This window comes from Rhipicephalus microplus, chromosome 6, assembly GCF_043290135.1.
Source record: "Rhipicephalus microplus isolate Deutch F79 chromosome 6, USDA_Rmic, whole genome shotgun sequence".
NCBI lineage: Eukaryota > Metazoa > Arthropoda > Arachnida > Ixodida > Ixodidae > Rhipicephalus > Rhipicephalus microplus.
Window position 1 is genome coordinate 13,058,630 of NC_134705.1, and position 18,970 is coordinate 13,077,599.

General features: G+C 45.1%; 1 protein-coding gene across 3 annotated transcripts in view; it reads left to right on the plus strand.

Moving 5' to 3' along the window:
• The window catches only part of Asator (tau-tubulin kinase asator), a 396,184-nt gene that overhangs the window by 288,227 nt on the left and 88,987 nt on the right, over positions 1 to 18,970 (plus strand). For all 3 annotated transcript variants that reach the window (XM_075865820.1, XM_075865818.1, XM_075865819.1), the window contains exons 9-10: positions 13,219 to 13,446; positions 16,870 to 18,423. In XM_075865820.1, the coding sequence (XP_075721935.1) occupies positions 13,219 to 13,446; positions 16,870 to 18,423 (1,782 nt within the window). The remainder of the gene's footprint in view (positions 1 to 13,218; positions 13,447 to 16,869; positions 18,424 to 18,970) is intronic.

Below are 18,970 nucleotides of genomic sequence, written 5' to 3' on the forward strand. Positions count from 1 at the left end.
TTGCCATAGTTTTTGCAGCAAAGTGATGCCACTATCACTTTCCCAACGAAAGCAAAAAAAAAATGTTTAAAATATAACTCTTCATTTATGGGGTAAAAGCGTGCTCATCGCCATCAAAGTGACACACAGTCCTCATTTCCACTGTGATCAAGAGGCATGTTCTCTACACTAAATAGGCGACAACAGTTGTTTATGAATTAAACAACTGTTGTCCAGGCACTTCTTGGGCGTCTGTAACAATGCCCTTGCAGTTGAAGGGAGCGCGCTGAAGCATTCGTGGGACTGTAGTACTCTCAAGAGCGATGTAACTGAAGTGTGCGATGCGCGAGATTGTAAGGCCCACGCTTGCAGTCTCTCACGAAAGGCCAGCAAGCTGTCCACACTGCCGCGTTCACAAACTTGCTCTTCGTTACTCCCAGTCGGTGCCAATTCGAAAGAATCCCTCTGCCTCACCTGCGAGGTCGCCGAAGTCGAAGCCGCAGCGCTGCTGTCATGGAAGGCACGCCGTTCGAAGTCTGTGTGATCGTGAGGCACAGAAACACTGCAGCCGCTGGGGTAGCACGCGTCGCCAGAAATCAAAACGTGTCCTTGGGGCACATCCGTTTCTGGAACGATCGAGGAGTGTGCCGAAGGCCGTTCTCTGTCATGAACACAAAGGCGACGATGGCCGTCTTCGAGGTCGACCGCACAAGCCTCGGAGGGCAAGTCGCTCTCTCTTTCGGCGTTGCGGGAATCTCGGTCAACGTACCGCGTGTCATTTATGACATCGGCCTCACTGTCAATAAGCTGAAAACTAGCATTGACGCGCCGATTAATTTCACGCCGAAATTTGCGATCCGCGCTCTCAGCCATCTTGAACAGCACAGAGCACAGTAGAATGGTGGCTAGACCAAAGAACACCCACCACCAGAACACGTTGTTAGGCTAGTCAGTTGGTTTGTACATACATACATGAATAAGCAGTAAAGATATACAGCGCGAGGCTGAAAATCAACTGTCCTCTCTTTTTTTATTTATTTACCTTTGCGGCTTACAACTTCAATATGAAAATTTAACAGAAGACACTCACCTGGCATGCTTACGATTCTTTGAGGGCTTCTGCGAGAAGCTTCCTCTATGGCGAGAAGTGTTGTATTGGAATGTTGACTCGACCAATGACTCGACTTGACTTACTGCAGGCCCATAATGATGATGATGATAGTTGCGTCACTTTAAAATGGGTAAACAGTGTCGTAGACATCCAGATTTAAAAGCACCTTGACTGCGCATGGTGACCGCATTAAGGTACTGCTTTTTTTTTGTTAGCACCACCACAACTTCAGTCGCCCATTCGTTTTCCCACAGCGTTCTAGTTCCAATGCTGCTCTATTCACGATAACCTAGGCCAGCCCAGTCGTCAGCATGGTCAGTTGTCGTCTGCTCGATGGGACCGTGCGGCATTGCAACACTGGACACTCGAGAATAACGTGCTCGCTATTCACAGTTTTCACGCCTGCATTCATTTTGGAGCCGACACCGTTTATACTCGCACCAAACTTGGTCTGCCGCACGTGCGTTCATTGGGGAAACGGGTCAGACCACAGTCAGTGCGATATAATTCCGTATGCACGTCGGCGGTAGATCACGACCAACGAAAACGTGCAGGCAGAAAGTTTGGCCTACGATCACTTACAAAGTAAATAAATAAATAATAAATAAAAGAACACGTCTTTCTCGTGTTGGCTTGAAGTGCTTCCTCGTGTAACTATCTCATTTTAATGATCGAGAAGTACTTTACTATTATGACTCGAAAGTATACGCATACGAAATCCCGTGGACTTATTCGTTAACAGCCAGAAAATTAACCAAACACGAATTGCGAAAGCTGCATGCACCTACGAAACATGCATATCCTCAAAACGTCCTCGAGCAGACGATATCAGGACAATTCTTCGTCCTTAAAAAGGTCTCAAAGGGGCATTTTGGGGATAATCCTGCAAGTGTCGACTAGAGGACCAAATGAGGACGTCCTGAAACTGCCGAGGACGTTTGTACCATATGAGGACGACCTCAGGTCGTCGAGTGTTGTCTGGGTACGCTACAAAGTGGTGGAGGTGCGGGGTAGCGAAAACCCTCCATACGGTGATGCCCACTCTGAGGAGCCAGAACGGCGCGGACGACGTTGCGAGAATGGCCCAACTTCCTACTGGTGCAACCTCGAGACCCTTTATCAGGCCCCCAATCTTCAAAGGCACACCTGAGGAATCCGTATCGGAGTGAGTGACCTGCTACGAACATGTATCTTCACTCAACTCGTGGGACGACGATACAAAGGTGAAATTTCTTTATTTGGCTTTGGAGGGCGACGCAAAAAAATGGTATAAAACGAAAGTCCTGACCGGCGCTCCTAATACGTGGGAAGAGTGGGCCACGTTGCTTATGTCTAGCTTCACTGGCTGCCACGCAGCAGAGATAACCCGCCTGAGACTAGAGAATCAAATTCAACTGCCGTCTGAGAGCCCGGAGCAGTATTATTACGACGTACTGCAGCTGTGCGCCCGCGTAGACTCAGCTATGAAAGAGGAAGACCGCGTACATCATCTTTTGCGTGGACTCCGCGCCGATGCTCCAGAGAAAATGGTCCTCGCCAACCCGACAAGTTCAGGAGAATTTTCACAAATTCTGCAACGAATAAACCATGCCGCGTTGATGGCCCGTGCCCATTTGAGTCCACTGAACAGCTACCTCCCAGCCAACGTTACGCAGCCGTGGTCAGTGGCCATTCCTGGGGAATCAATCGCGACACAGCCCCCTCTGGTGAGCGCTCCCGTTCGCGAGCACCAGGACGCCATGCCGACATGCATTTCGGACACCCAACATCACCGATGCGACGCTGCAGGCAATCTAGAATTGAAGGCCCTCGCCGAGTCGATTAAGTCACTTGCCAACAGGTTGAAAGCTGTAGAGGACGAGGTTTGCCGGCCGCCCAGTGGCCTCCTAGAACATCGCGCGGCGGCGATGGGCGCCCCCGGTGCTACTACTGCCATCGCCTCGGCCACATCGCGCGACAATGTCACAGGCAGTACGAGGACCAGCAGCGACAGAGAAGGGACGAACAAAGCGGCAACAGTGAGCGGCATTTTGACTCGGGAAACGGGAATGGCCAGGCATAGGGGGCCAGCGTGGCCGCTCAGTCTGCACATTGGCGGTAAACAAATTAATCTATCTACCTATCAAGGCAAACGGTAGAAGTGACCGACTAATCGTCGACACCGGCTCTTCTGTAAATGTTGTCTCCCTTGATTTCGCGCAGGAGATCACTTCAGTTCAAGAATTTAGCGAGATTGGAATTTTGATTAGAGGCATTGAAGGAGATATCTTGTCGCCCATGGGGGAAGCGGTAATACTTCTTGAATTCGGCAACGTGAAAATAAGTCAGAAATTTCTAATTGTCAAGGAATGCCCTTACGAGCTGCTGGGTGAGCTCCCATTTTGACGAACAGCTCGGTTAGTCATCGATTTTTCTGCGGAGAAATTGCACATTGGGGGAGAGGCGTTTGATCTTCAAGTAGGGCCGAAGAATGTAACTCACGGCGATGTCCCAGTGAGGTGCCAGGAGCAGATCCGCATAGAGCCACGCACCGAGGCGATTGTGCCTGTACAGGCTCCCATAGACGGCGTCCACATTATCGAGCCAAATGTTAATTTGAGAAACGGGTTATGTGTGGCACGAACCGTAACAAATGTGTTGAGTGGTGTCCGCATTGTCCGTGTGGCTAACCCTACCATGTTGCCAGTAACTTTGCATTGCGGCACGAAGCTTGGCTGGGCTGCGTCTATTTATGATGCACAGCTCGGCGTCGCCGCGCCGCACTGCCCAGCGGGTAACGGCGACTTCAAATGCCAGTGGCAACTAATACGGTAAATTACTCTGTCGTGGCCGCCCTCAGCGTGCGTTCGTGCTCTATGGACGGTGCAGGTACTATCTGTCAGCTTCGAGTTAATCAAACTTGTGTCATTTTTTCTAGACTACAGTTATAAACTGTAATAATAAAAATTATATCTGAGGTTTAAAAGCCAACTCCAGCAATTTCTTGACCAAGTCAGGATATAGAGGTGATTTTATGTTCCTGAGACACTGTTGTCACGTGCCCGATAGCTGAAGTGCTCAATAAATTCGAAAATAATTTTCAATTACCGAAAAACCGCAATACCGAAATCGAAACCCAACTGTGTGCGCTTCTACGTGTGCCGTAATCATTTGCCTAGCGCTGGCCGAAACCTGCATGATTGCCCATAATGCCCGCCAGATGGCACCACCTGTCCATGTCATACTACCAGCATTAAATTACGCAGATGATATAGTGCTAATGGCTAACAACAAGGAAGATTTGCAGAGATTGATGGACATCTGCGGTAATGAGGGAGATAGGTTAGATTTTATATTCAGTAAGGAAGAATCAGCAGTCATGATTTTCAATGACAACGAAGGTAGTGAGCTTAGAATACAGGAGGTCACGCTAGAGATAACAGATAAATACAAATATCTGGGCGTATGGATAAGCAATGGGACCAAGTACCTGAGGGAACACGAAATATACGTGACGACTAAAGGTAGCAGGAATGCAGAAGTGATGAAAAATAGGGCACTGTGGAATTACAATAGGTATGATGTTGTGAGAGGAATATGGAAAGGGGTCATGGTTCCTGGGCTGACGTTCGGCAATGCGGTCTTGTGCATGAGATCAGAAGATCAAGCAAGATTAGTAATTAAGCAACGTGGAATAGGTAGGCTTGCTTTAGGAGCTCACGGGAATACACTAAATCAGAGAGTACAAGGTGATATGGGATGAACATCATTTGAGCGTAGGGAAGCTAGCAGCAAGATAAAATTTGAGAAGCGATTGAGAGAAATGGGGGAGGAGCGTTGGGCTAGAAAGTTTTTCAGCTACTTGTACATGAAGAATGTCGATACAAAATAGAGGAAGCGAACCAGAAAATTGACTGGTAAATACTTAGAAAACAGCAGGCGGCCAAACCAAAAAGAACTATCGGTTAAGAAGAAAGTGAAGGAAACGGAAGCTGACATGTGGAGAATGGGCATGGTTAAGAAGTCCGCACTAGAGATCTATCAAACTTCTAAGCAGGAAATTGCCAAGGAAAAGATCTGTGATAATACTCGGGGTAGTTCTCTACTGTTTGAGGCCAGGACGGAAGTACTGCGAACCAAGACATATCGGGCCAAATACGAAGGGGTAGACACAGCATGCAGTGCGTATGGAGAGGAAGAAGAAACTGCCGAACACTTGATAATGTTCTGTAAAGGGCTTCACTCTATAGTTCAGGATGATGGCGCAGTTTTTCAAAGCCCTGGGGTTCAGGGACCGCGATGGCAAAATAGACTTTAAGCGGGTAGACTTAACTAGAAGGAGGTTATCTGATTGGTGGCTAAAGTCAAGACACGAGTGAAAAAATAAACCCTTCACTGCAAAGTACGAATCCTCAAACTCTCTTTTTAAAGAAAAAATAAATCTAGTTTTTGGTTCATTAAGTATTACGGCTTGGTGGAAGCCACCGCCCGACCTAAAGGGTACAGTCATATCCATCCATCCATCCATCGATCCATCCATCCATCCAACCGCAGCGATCGCCTAAAACGCTTACGCTGTTGTGGTGAATATATGGCGAATCGTTTTTGGCTCACAGCGCAAAACCGCTTGCCACCTATCGCACGCCCACCAACACAGAAAAGAAATCGCACGCTTAACCAAAGAAGTGCCGGCCAAACCCACGCAATCCATAGCAGACAAGGAGACGCTGCAGTGCCACATCAGTTCCGTCACTTCCGCCAGGCAAGACTCAACGACACAGTCGCAATGTTGCCATTAATTCTTGGTAGTGAGAAGAGCGTTTCGAGGAATGCTATAAAATTCATTTGAAAATAGTCTTCGAAACTCGCAAGCCTGCAATTCGGCATGAACGGCGCAAACGTGCAAACGAACGTACCCAGTGAATTTTATTGAGATCCGCTGACCTCGAAAAATCGCCGGAGTTGGCTTTTAACGCCACGAAACTACGATATGGTTTTGTGAGGGACGCCGTGTTGGAGGGCGCCGGAAACTTCGACTACTAGGGCTTTTTTTGAGTGCACCTAAATCTACACGGGCCTCAAACATGTTCGTCTTTATGAAAAACGCCACCGCCGCCCCTGGGATTCAACCTTCGGGTTAGCAGTGGAGCGCCAAAACCACCGCGGCGGGGCGACTACAGTTAATTAAAGATGACAAACGTGTTCTGCATGCTTTTCAGTCTGTGGGATTAATTTCGCTCCTTGAGTCGTAGAAACACATCTCAATTATTCTGACCACTTTACGGCGCTCAAGTGCATCAAGTTAGCCGATGCGCCGTCAGAACCGTTGATTTTGCACTTTTCTTTCTGTTCTGTTTCGGTTTGTGGTTTTCTGCTACTATCTTGTTCCTACAAATTTTACAACCCGTTCGATGCAACTGTATTGAGATTTGACAAAACACAGCCAAAACCTTGCAATTTTATACCCGCAAACGCTGAGTTATACCGTGCACAAGCCTCCAAGAAAAAAAAGAAATTTATGTTGCGCGAGGCGAAAAACGGACACAGGAAGGAATAGACTGAGAGGACAGAGCTCTACTAGCAACAACATGTTTATTTTCGACCTCCAAGCCACTTTTAAGCCATAATCGTAAGGCGAGCAAGCAGATAAGCAGTGTATTCAGATAAATGCACGACAATGTCATCTGCGTACCTACAAGAAAAAAACGAAAAATAGGGCAACAAAAACACCACAGATAAAATCACGTTTCAATGCGTTCGAAGGAAACTCAGTTCCTTGGGTGACAAAGCAATTGAAGGCTTGCTGATACATACATCTCCGAGAGCATCAATAAGCTCGGCTTCTATGATCAACCGAGTCATCTCGCCTTTATGCCGACCAACAATGATTGTACTCTGGAACGAAGGCCGGCACTCACACGCGTGAATGTGAAGAGCGAGAAAACTTTCTGGCGGCAGTTCATCCGCCTTGTAATTGTGTTCTTTCAGTCGCTCATTCACACACCTACTGGTTTGGCCGACATATTTTTTCCACATGTGAACAGAATAAGATAAATAACGAACGAAATGCACTCCACAAATTTGTGTGTATGCCACTTTGTGCACAACACCCTTTCCCAACGTGATTAATTCTTCAGCACACACAATTTCCCAAGTTTATCACGTACTGAAAATAGCACCCTAATATTGTCCCGAAGTGCCACTTTCTTTAGGTTATGTGACAGCTGGTGAACATATGAAATTATGGCCGTGCGTCTTGATTGTGCCGGTGAATCAACATGAACATTAGATTGGCTTGAACTTGCACGAATGCTTTTCAACTCTTTTTCCGCAACTGAAACTAAAACATGATCCGGATAGCCCGATCGTTGCAAACGTGTGATCTAACTATGGAAGCTCTGCTTCATAAGGTGCACACATGACTTGTTCAATGCGTTTTTGAGGCAAGTCATCGCGATGGCTCTCTTCATTAGTTTGGAATCACCGGAATGAAATGGAAGTAAAGATTTCTGAGCACGCGGATCATAAAACCAGCAGAGCTGGTTGTCAGAACACTGAACACTTAATTTTAAAAACCTTAATCATCCGTCTTTAGGCCATTCTACTGTCACTTCAAGGGGCTTGAGATCATCACAAAACACAATAAACACATTAGTACTCTGACTTTGGAAAATTTCCCCCGAGCTGTCAATAAAATAATAAAATCATGTACATATCAAAACACTTTCTTAGCCGTCGTCTCTGCGAGACGATATGCCATGATTTTATCAAGTTCTGCCAGAAACAGATTGCTCAAAACAGGCGCGATGTAAGAGCCGATACATATACCCTGCTTTTGCAAAAGACTATCATTGTTCCATTTCACGAAAGTCGATGTAAGATGATGTTTCAACAAGGTAAGAAAATTATCGGTGGATATACCTGACTCAGAAGAAAACTTATCAGCACCAAATTCATCAATGCTACTTCCAACACATTTTAGCGTTTGTGGTTGAGGGAGGGAATAGTACAGGTCTGTCACGTCAATTGAGAAGGCTATTTGGCCTTCATTTTTACGAGCTTCCTTGAAACTTAAGGTACTATCTGAACTCTTGACTAAAAACGGATCTCTCACTTCGAGAGATTAAGTTTGTCTAACAAAATAGCAGGGAGTTCTTTCTGCCAAGTACCTATTTCCGAGACTATTACTCGAAAAGGAGTGTTAACTTTGTGAGTTTTTGCGTAAAAAATTTTTCGATGCATTTTTAGTGCAAAAACTCACAAAGTTAACACTCCTTTTCGAGTAATAGTCTCGGAAATAGGTACTTGGCAGAAAGAACTCCCTGCTTTTTTGTTAGACAAACTTAATCTCTCGAAGTGAGAGATCCGTTTTTAGTCAAGAGTTCAGATAGTACCTTAAGTTTCAAGGAAGCTCGTAAAAATGAAGGCCTAATAGCCTTCTCAATTGACGTGACAGACCTGTACTATTCCCTCCCTCAACCACAAACGCTAAAATGTGTTGGAAGTAGCATTGATGAATTTGGTGCTGATAAGTTTTCTTCTGAGTCAGGTATATCCACCGATAATTTTCTTACCTTGTTGAAACATCATCTTACATCGACTTTCGTGAAATGGAACAATGATAGTCTTTTGCAAAAGCAGGGTATATGTATCGGCTCTTACATCGCGCCTGTTTTGAGCAATCTGTTTCTGGCAGAACTTGATATAATTGTGGCATATCGTCTAGCAGAGACGACGGCTAAGAAAGTGTTTTGATATGTATATGATTTTATTATTTTATTGACAGCTCGGGGGAAATTTTCCAAAGTCAGAGTACTAATGTGTTTATTGTGTTTTGTGATGATCTCAAGCCCCTTGAAGTGACAGTAGAATGGCCTAAAGACGGATGATTAAGGTTTTTAAAATTAAGTGTTCAGTGTTCTGACAACCAGCTCTGCTGGTTTTATGATCCGCGTGCTCAGAAATCTTTACTTCCATTTCATTCCGGTGATTCCAAACTAATGAAGAGAGCCATCGCGATGACTTGCCTCAAAAACGCATTGAACAAGTCATGTGTGCACCTTATGAAGCAGAGCTTCCATAGTCAGATCACACGTTTGCAACGATCGGGCTATCCGGATCATGTTTTAGTTTCAGTTGCGGAAAAAGAGTTGAAAAGCATTCGTGCAAGTTCAAGCCAATCTAATGTTCATGTTGATTCACCGGCACAATCAAGAAGCACGGCCATAATTCCATATGTTCACCAGCTGTCACATAACCTAAAGAAAGTGGCACTTCGGGACAATATTAGGGTGCTATTTTTAGTACGTGATAAACTTGGGAAATTGTGTGTGCTGACGAATTAATCACGTTGGGAAAGGGTGTTGTGCCCAAAGTGGCATACACACAAATTTGTGGAGTGCATTTCGTTCGTTATTTATCTTATTCTGTTCACATGTGGGGAAAATATGTCGGCCAAACCAGTAGGTGTGTGAATGAGCGACTGAAAGAACACAATTACAAGGCGGATGAACTGCCGCCAGAAAGTTTCCTCGTTCTTTACATTCACGCGTGTGGATGCCGGCCTTCGTTCCAGAGTACAATCATCGTTAGTCGGCATAAAGACGAGATGACTCGGTTGATCATAGAAGCCGAGCTTATTGATGCTCTTTGAGATGTATGTATCAGCAAGCCTTCAATTGCTTTGTCACCCAAGGAACTGGGTTTCCTTCGAACACAGTGAAACGTGATATTATCTGTGGTGTTTTTGTTGTCCTATTTTTCGTTTTTTTCTTGTAGGTACGCAGATGACATTTTCGTGCATTTATCTGAATACACGTACTTATCTGCTTGCTCGCCTGACGATTATGGCTTAAAGGCGGCTTGGAGGTCAAAAATAAACATGTTGTTGCTAGTAGCGCTCTGTCCTCTCAGTCTATTCCTTCCTGTGTCCGTTTTTCGCCTCGTGCTACATAAATTTCTTTCAAGTGCATCACCAACAAGCCCACATCGCCACTTTTCTCGAAGAACAAAGTGCCCGACATATCGGTTGACGTGTCTGTTGTGAACAGACACACGAAAATATAGGCAATGCGCTGCATAGACGCATTTTGTCTAACTTGACCATCAGAGCACTGCCTGTGCCCAAATCAGTTTTCCCAAGCAGCAATATTGTTTGCATTGTCGTCAGCCTGCTTTACCATTTGTATTCGTTTCCTTGCCGGAGTTTTACATTGTGAAACACACCAGTGGTGAAGGAGTATGCATGAATGAATGAATAAATTGTTATCGCATCTTGCATACTTTTTTATGAAACGTACAGGAGTTAAAAGCAAGCAACGCCTAGCAGATGTCTCTGTACATACAACATGTACTAAATCTCAGTACGCTTACAGAACCAGGTCAGTGGAAGTGAACGGAAACAAAAAAAAACGTACGTACACTTGCGATACAGTGCATTAGTAATGCAAAAGCTTATACACCATTATTCTCGTGTAGTTGTTGCACTATATTTTCTTCAAAAGGTAGTTCATGACGAGAAATAAAAAAAGGATTGCCGGTAGGTAGGAATATAAAAATAAAGAATGTGAAAAATACGGCTGCAAATAAAATAAGGCTAATATTTACAGATGGCATAATGAAATGTTGCATATAAAAATTAGAGCAGTACAGATATGTCGGTACGACCATGAGCATATATGTATTCAAAAAGCCAGAAATAAAAACAAACAAGTTAAAGCAGTTTATACATACAGATACATAGACATACATTTCAACAATCACTCCCTTCAGCCATGTGTTAGAAGCACTCTCTTCATATTATCTTTCAATGCGATTCCAGTCATATTGAATTCAATCTTGCCTTCTCAATTATTTACGATTGTTCATGCTTAGTAACTGGTTGTTCGTTTCGCACGTTGTTCCTTGTTCTTAGTGCCCGTCTTCCCTCTCATATCGCATAGGGCTTCTTTACTGCTGCCGTTTAAACATAGTACAATGATATGTTTTGGCAATTTGAAATCAAACTTTTTTTGCTTAAAGTATTCGCTATGGTAAAAATAACGATGACGTTGATAGCATGGGTAGTTTTCCCCAATGCGCAATTGTTCTCTTTTGTAAAATGATAAACCTAGTTGGTTTTTGTTGTACCCCAGGTCAGTTATTAATCTGGTAATAAATATTTACATTTCGCCTTAGCCTTGTAGGTATCAAGGGTGCAGTTTCATAGAATTATTCAAAAAGCAGGCCTCTGGCTAATGTCAAAACAAAACAGGGACCAAGTTTCGGTATCCATACGTATCCATTGTTCACAAGCTATTAGACAATGTTTTTATTCTACCGGACTACACTCCGTCGAACTCTCGACTAGTTTTATGGAAGTAACCAACAGCTCAAGGCACTTAAGTAACCAGGTTATTAACATGAACATTCCACGAAATATATTCTTGGAACCAGACACCGAGAAATTTATGCTCTTTGAACCTGGTTAACTGTTTTTTTTTTTGAAAAGTCAGAACTATTTCCCGGCTGAGTTATATGTTTAGAGCCACAATATAACATATAGATTATTTTCGTTAGATTAACCTGCAACGTATTTTGTCTTAGCCAAACCGAGAGTGATCCAAGTTACTTGTTGGCCTTAGTTTCCACATGTTAGCACTGTGGACGTAAAAAAAAAATCAGGTATGTCACTGCGCCGACATATATAACAATTTTTCGATGCATATTTCGGCATAGTTGTATTATCACTATTGCAAACCAGACATAAATACGGAGCCAGTATTGACACCTCTGGAGCTCCTTGTGGTGGCATGAGTGTGGATGATGTGGCGTTTTTCATTTCCACGACTTTATACTGGTGACTCAGGCAGTATTTATGGAGATATAATGCTACTCCCCGCACGCCATACCTATAGAACATCTCCAGTAGGATAATATATTTTATAGAATCAAGGCCTTTTTTGAATATTGGAAATAAACCAAGTGTGAAATTTCGGCTGTCAACGCTCTTAAGTATATTGCTTGATACATCACAATGCTTTGTCTGTTGATCTGTTTTTTTTTTAAGTCATATTGGCTACTAGATAGGACTTTGTCAAAAAATGAGTCTTTGGTTATACACACTTTCAATACACGCCACTTATACACTTTTTTATACACGCGATCGTCGTTGGCTGCCTCGGCTCATGGGATCCGGCCAACGATTGTGTCTGCCACAGGTTTTGCTCCAAGAGTTACCTGCGGACAATGAAGAGACTTTGCGTTTCAGACAGAATCGCTGCCTCTACGACGATTCATCGTAGCTATATAGGTGTTTTGTAAATAGTTTTTTAACGAGAAGCGATTCCGTGTTTTTAATGTTATACGGTTTTATTCATACTAAAACACTAACAGTGCTGAGCCTTTTTGTTACCTGTTTTTATTTATACACCTTTATTGACGTTGTTTGTGATTTTTCTGTAACCAACTATGTTGTTGTATGTTATAAGTATGAATAAAAAGTTTGTGACATGATAGGGAGGACTGATATCGGTCACTAATTGGATGAACTATTTCTGAGGCCATCTTTAAATAAAGCTTTTGCTTATGCTACTTTGAGTTTTTGTGTGAAAGTACCGGTTGATAACATGATCATAATAGTGCCAGCAACATGCTCCGAAACGGGGTGAGATACTTGTCTTTTATTTCTTGGCACCAATCTACTGACTGTCTGTCGCAGCGTCACTTTTCAGTAGCCTTATTGACGCCTCAACTTCAGCAGTATATGTTGGTTGCAGGATTGCATGTTCTATCATAGGTATATCTGGTGTATTAGTATCACAGTCACTTGGCTCTGCATGGATTTGGACGCGCACTCAATAAACGTGCGTTCATTAAGTTGGCGCAATCTTCGTCATACATAGCTGGGTCATATACATTCGTCTTCTTTATATCACTACACTGCTTTCTTTAATACCACATAGCCATTTCCTTTATAATACCACAATGCTATCTTCTTCAAAAGTGCCCAACTCACTGCGGTCTACCGATATCTCTTGGTACGCTACCTGTAACTTGTTGCTAAACCATTGACTTCCATCGCGTTCTGTCACTTGTGCAAATATTAGAGTTCGACTGAGATAGCTTGAATAATTGTGCCAGTCATTGCTGATGCCACCTTGCCACCGCAGGCGCTGTTGTCCAAGGACCCACGTCCCGTTTCAACGACGTTGCGAAGTAATCACGGGCCGCACATCCTGCCCCACTGGGAGGCGGCGGCCAAGAGGGAGGTTGACAGCATCAACCAAACGCCACGAGGATTGCCCCCCGCCCACCAAACGGCGCTCACAGAGATCAACAACAGGAACAACAACAACCCATCCCGGGAATGTCACTTGGCGCCGACAGCAAACAACGAGGTATGCTGTACATTGGATGCCGATGTTGTAAGGGCGCCCCTCTCGATTTAACATTGATGCAAAATATATCGTGAAAAAAAAAACTAGCTTAGTAGGTTATCGGTCCACACAACAGTAAACAAGTGTCTCACTGAGTGGTGTGCGGAAAAACACGTTTCAGATTAGAAGCTTCGGTGAGATTAGCTAATGTCCGAGCACTGTTAGGAATTGATAGATGCCCGAAACTTTCTTACAAGTGTTCGCACTGCACTTACCTGCTCTTCTCCAGTAGTTGACTGTAGACGCCGGTGACTGGGGCATACACCGATAGAATATATAATGCCGAAAAAAGGCCGTGTCAATTGCTGCCAGTGCTTAATTAATTAATTATTTATTGAATTATCGATTGATTGATTGATTGATTGATTGACATGTGGGGTTTGACGTTCAAAAACCACCATATGATTACGAGAGACGCCGTAGCGGAGGGCTCCAGAAATTTTAACCACCTGGGGTTCTTTAACGTGCACCCGAATCTGAGCCCACGGGCCTACAACATTTTCGCCTCCATCGGAACTGCAGCCGCCGCAGCCAGGATTCAATCCCGTGACCTGCGGGTCAGCAGCTGAGTACCTTGGCCAGTAGACCACCACGGCGGGACGCTACCAGTGCTTCACAATTCTACACTTTATTTATTTATTTATTTATTCATTTTACCTGCAGTGCCAACAAGGCATTACAGCAGGGGGGTAAATGCAATATATGCAAATACATGAATACGATTCATCATATGAAAAAAAATAAAAGAAAGAAAAAGAAAAAGATAACTGACATATGAATAAGTGGTACAAATCTGCACAATAGCGCGTCAAATGTACAAGCAGTGCCACAATGAATAATTTACATGTTCGACAAAAACGTGTGAAACAGAGCATCAGATGTACAATTAACAATATTACCTGGTAGTTTATTCCAGGCCTCAATGGAATGGGGAAAGAAAGAACCCTTGTACACATCAGTACGCCAATCAATTTCACGAATTTTCCATTCATGGTCGCGTCGCTTAGATACAAAGTGCGGCGTTAGTAAGAAAATTTCAGGATCAAGGCCAGTCTTATTGAAATAAAGACGATATAGTAGTTCAAGTTTGTGATGCAACCGACGTTTACTTAGTGTTTCCCAGCCCAACTCTGATTTAAGTAATGTAATGCTAGTGCGAAAACTATAATTTTTAGTTACAAATCGGGCGGTGCGGTTCTGGACGCGTTCTTGCCGTGTACATAAATTTTCAAACTGTGGGTCTCACACGGCGCAGGCGTTCTCCGTAATGGATCTTACGTTTGTGAAATATAAAAGTTCTTTAACTTTTGGAGGAGCATCACTGAAGTTGCGTTTTAGAAAGTTGAGCATGCGGGAAGCAGAAAAGGACACGTGTTCAATCTGACGTTTCCAGGTTAGGTTAGATGAAAAATAGACGCCGAGGTATTTATAATCTAGCACTCTATCAAGATGCGTACTTCCCAAAGTGTATTTCGATAAAACAGGGCTGTGACTGCGTGTGAAGGAAACGTGCTTACATTTCGCAATAATCAAAGTCATTTTCCATTTTGCACACCACGTTTGGATATGGTCGAGATCGCTTTGAAGATAGTCCATGTCAAGTGGGCTTTTGATACTGCGATAAACAACGCAGTCGTCTGCGTAAAGGCGTACTTTGCAGGACAAATTACTTACATTATCATTAATATATACGAGGAAAAGCAAGGGTCCTAAAACAGACCCCTGCGGAACACCAGAACTAACATTCACAGCACCTGATTTACAGCCGTTTATCAGGACACATTGGGTACGATTATGCAAATAACCTGTTATCCACTGGACAACATCATAATGTAGGCCAAGAAAAGGCAACTTATGGAGCAGCAACGAGTGCGGGACAGAATCAAATGCTTTTTTTAAAATCCAAAAATACACAGTCAGTCTGTTCTTTTACGTCAAATGATGAGAAGAGATCATGGCTAAATTCTATTAATTGCGTTGTACAGGAAAAACCTGCCCGAAAGCCGTGTTGGCAGTTAGTAAAATATCTATTAGGTTCCAGGTGTTTTATTATGGCGCTATATATTATATGCCCTAGGATTTTACTACAGACACTTGTGAGGGATATGGGCCTATAGTTTTCAAGATTGCTTTTCGGGCCACTTTTGTGAATGGGCGCAACGTTAGCGATTTTCCAATCCTCAGGCAGGTCACCAGAAGCGATCGACTTGGAGAACAGAGTAACAAGAAAGTGGGCAATAGTCTCACGGCAGGCATGAAGGACGTAATGGGGTAGGCCGTCAGGTCCACCTGAAGAATTAACTTTAACATTCTGAAGTAGTTTGAGTACACCATTATAGGTCACAATGACGGGATCCATTTGTTCATTTATTTGTTCTGAGACACTCGGAGCATTTTCACAATACGTTGGAGAGAAAACAGACAGAAAGTAATGATTGAAACAATTAGCCTTTTCATGGTCCTCAGAGACAGTTGTGCCGTTAACGTGAAGACAGGGTATACCTCTATGTTCCTTGCCCTGGGATTTCAAAAATTTCCACATTTCTTTTGGGATTTTCCTTTAACTTAGTTCCCAAAGAGCAGAAATATTTGTCTTTAGCAATTTTTTTCCGTATATTTATGTCTTTGCCGAGGAGTCTTACGGCATCTATTACGCTCTGGTCTTTCTTTTTTCTATACGTTTGCAAAAGACGGCGCCTTTTGTTTATAAGTAGACTTTGAATTGTATCACGGTGAAACCACTCTCTAAGTCGGCAAATAGAACGCAGAGCGAATGTTCCTGAAGGTATCTCACAACACCTTATGGCGGAAGCTTCGGTCGCCTTTTCAGGCATCGTTGCACTTGGCCAATGACTTCGTATATGTACACCGCTTTTCATCACATTCAGTGGCGAGGTGACACACTTGCCTCACCATATAGTGAGGTAATCTGCTGCAGTACACTTTGGCTCAACGGCAAGTATTGGCCCCAGTGAAAGCACATCAATAACTGAACCAGGGAGCGTGACTCCACCCGTCATGTGGGCCCTCTGTGTTTCTGGCGTCTTGTTGAGAAGCGGCTGCGAACGTACGGCTACTGTTGCACCTCCGCCATTCAGTAGTCTGGCCTAAACGCGCTGTGTGCATCCCTTTCTTAGCTCCTGTGGCTTTTTCGCGCTGTTTTTGGTACTCAGACGGCGGATAACTGAACCTATATATTCATCAGTGGTGTAATGTGGGTATACGTGTTAACAAAATGGCTTAGTTTCCTGGAGCCAAATGTTCAATTATTTTTTGTAATTAGATTGTCGGTTCGGTGTCCTTTATTAACCCACTCACAGTATGCTACAGTGTATTTAAAATATCGCAGTACGCCTGCCTCATATTTTGTGTTTCTTTTCGCAGAAATCGTTGAAAGACAAGAAAGGAGATGTCTCTTCGGGTGCTGAGAATGGGCATGGCATGAACGAAAGGCCTCAACCAGCGCCTCGCATCATAGTCGACACAGGCACCGCCTCGGCAAGAGATAGCCCAACGCGCGAAGAACGTTCCTTGAAGAGGCCGCAGCTGCCACGTCTGTACACCGGAGCGACTGCGAACCTTCCTGGCATTGTAGCAGTCGTGGGGCACCAAGAAGCCGCCGCACAGCCAGACACTGCCGACACGTCTAAAAGACTTTCGCCCTTCGACGAAGTGCTGCAGATGACAGCTGTCAAGCAGCAGCTTCCGCAGCCGGTGAGCACGCCTCCGACAGACCCCAAGGCCAGCAACCAGGAACAACGTCAGCAGCACCGGAGGCTAAACCGAAGGCCGTACCACCGAGACATCTCGCTGACGCAGTTCGCAATGGCTGACGACGACAACATATCTGCGATGCAGCAGGTCACCAAGGGAGCCGCGGCTGCCATGACGCTCGCCTCCAAATGGCAGGCATCGTTCGACGACAGTGAGGAGACCGACCACGATGAGATGGACGAAAACGCACCCCTCGCCTCGCCCGATCACCGGATGGTCAAGAGGGACTCGTCTGGTTACGCCCTAGACAAGATGGCCGGGAGGCCCCCAGTGAAGCACACCGACGACGAGAGAAGAAAGAGGCTCGAAGAAGGTCGCATGGTGATACAGGAGGAAGTGGATGCCAAAAAGCCCGTTCGCCGTGCGATCTCGCAGCCGGTCGACTACCACATTACTCTTGCGGGCTTCCCTCTGCAGGGTCCCGTACCTCTGGGGTTGCCACGCGTCTGGAGCTGCCCGTCGATGGGCCAGCACATCAGGTCGCACCTTCAGCCACCGCTCAGGCAGCAGGCCTCGTTCGACGACAACGTCTACGAGGTGGACGTGGCTCGAAACGTTGCCGCTCGGTGTAGTGACGACGCCGAGGAACGCAGAGCGTCCCTGCCTTCCATTCATCTGCGGACGCCAGAAGAAGAGACTCCGAAAAAGGAAGCCGCCACCTTGCATGTCCGGGAGGAATCAGTAACAGAAAGCCGATCCGTACAGCGGTCAGCGAGCGCCAGTGGCGTGCCTGCACCCAAAGGCATCCTTAAGAAGCCCAGCATAGAAAGGTCACCCTCGCTCGGAAGCCGCCGGGATGACTTCTCGATGCCCGCACATCAGACGGAACAGGCCTCACGTACATGGACAAACCACGTGCTCACAAGGATGCACTCTGACGAGCCTTCCATCTACTTCGACGCACCGGCAGCACCACCGATATCGCGTGAGGACCGGTGGTCTATGGGCAACCTCGGTGAGGTGTGGCGCGCCTGCAGGCGTTCGGGCACAGATGCCGATGACGAGAACTCCAAAGACGAATATGAGACGCCACCGCGAGAAGACCACGTGTCAGTGATCAGCTTGTGCGAGCTGCCTGAGGCGTTCCGGCTCATGGGACTTCACGACGCGGATCCCTCGAAGCGAGAGTCTACGCCTGATCAACGGCTGCACAGGCACGCTTCGGTGAGCAGAGAGAACGTTGTTCACTTGTGATTATAACGGTTCTAATAACGATAATATCTGGGATTCCCGAAACCTTGATTTGATCATGAGGAACGTCCTAGTGGAGGGCTCCAGAAATTTTGACAATCTGGCGTTCTCTAACGTGCACTGACCTACCACAACACACGGACCTCTCACCTCCATCAAAACGGGATGGCTGTGGCCGGGATCGAACACACGATCAGCAGCCGAACACCGTAACCACTGCCCCACCGTGGCACAACGGAGGTTCTAAACAGACATCCGTGGGTTTCGGTATGTTTACCGCTCGACCCTGTTTAAAATATAGTTTAATTAACCAACCAAGGAACGAAAAGTCACCGCATGAGTTGTTCGCACAAATGGTTATCCTGGAAAAACGAAAACGTGCGGCTCCAATGTTTAGCAGTTGGTTAAACCTCATGTGGCACTGAAAGCTTTCGCAATTATTGGTCATATGTTCATGCTTCCTAATGAAATTAGACACACGTTTAGATTAGGTTTAGCACAGTGCTTATTTCACATGCCG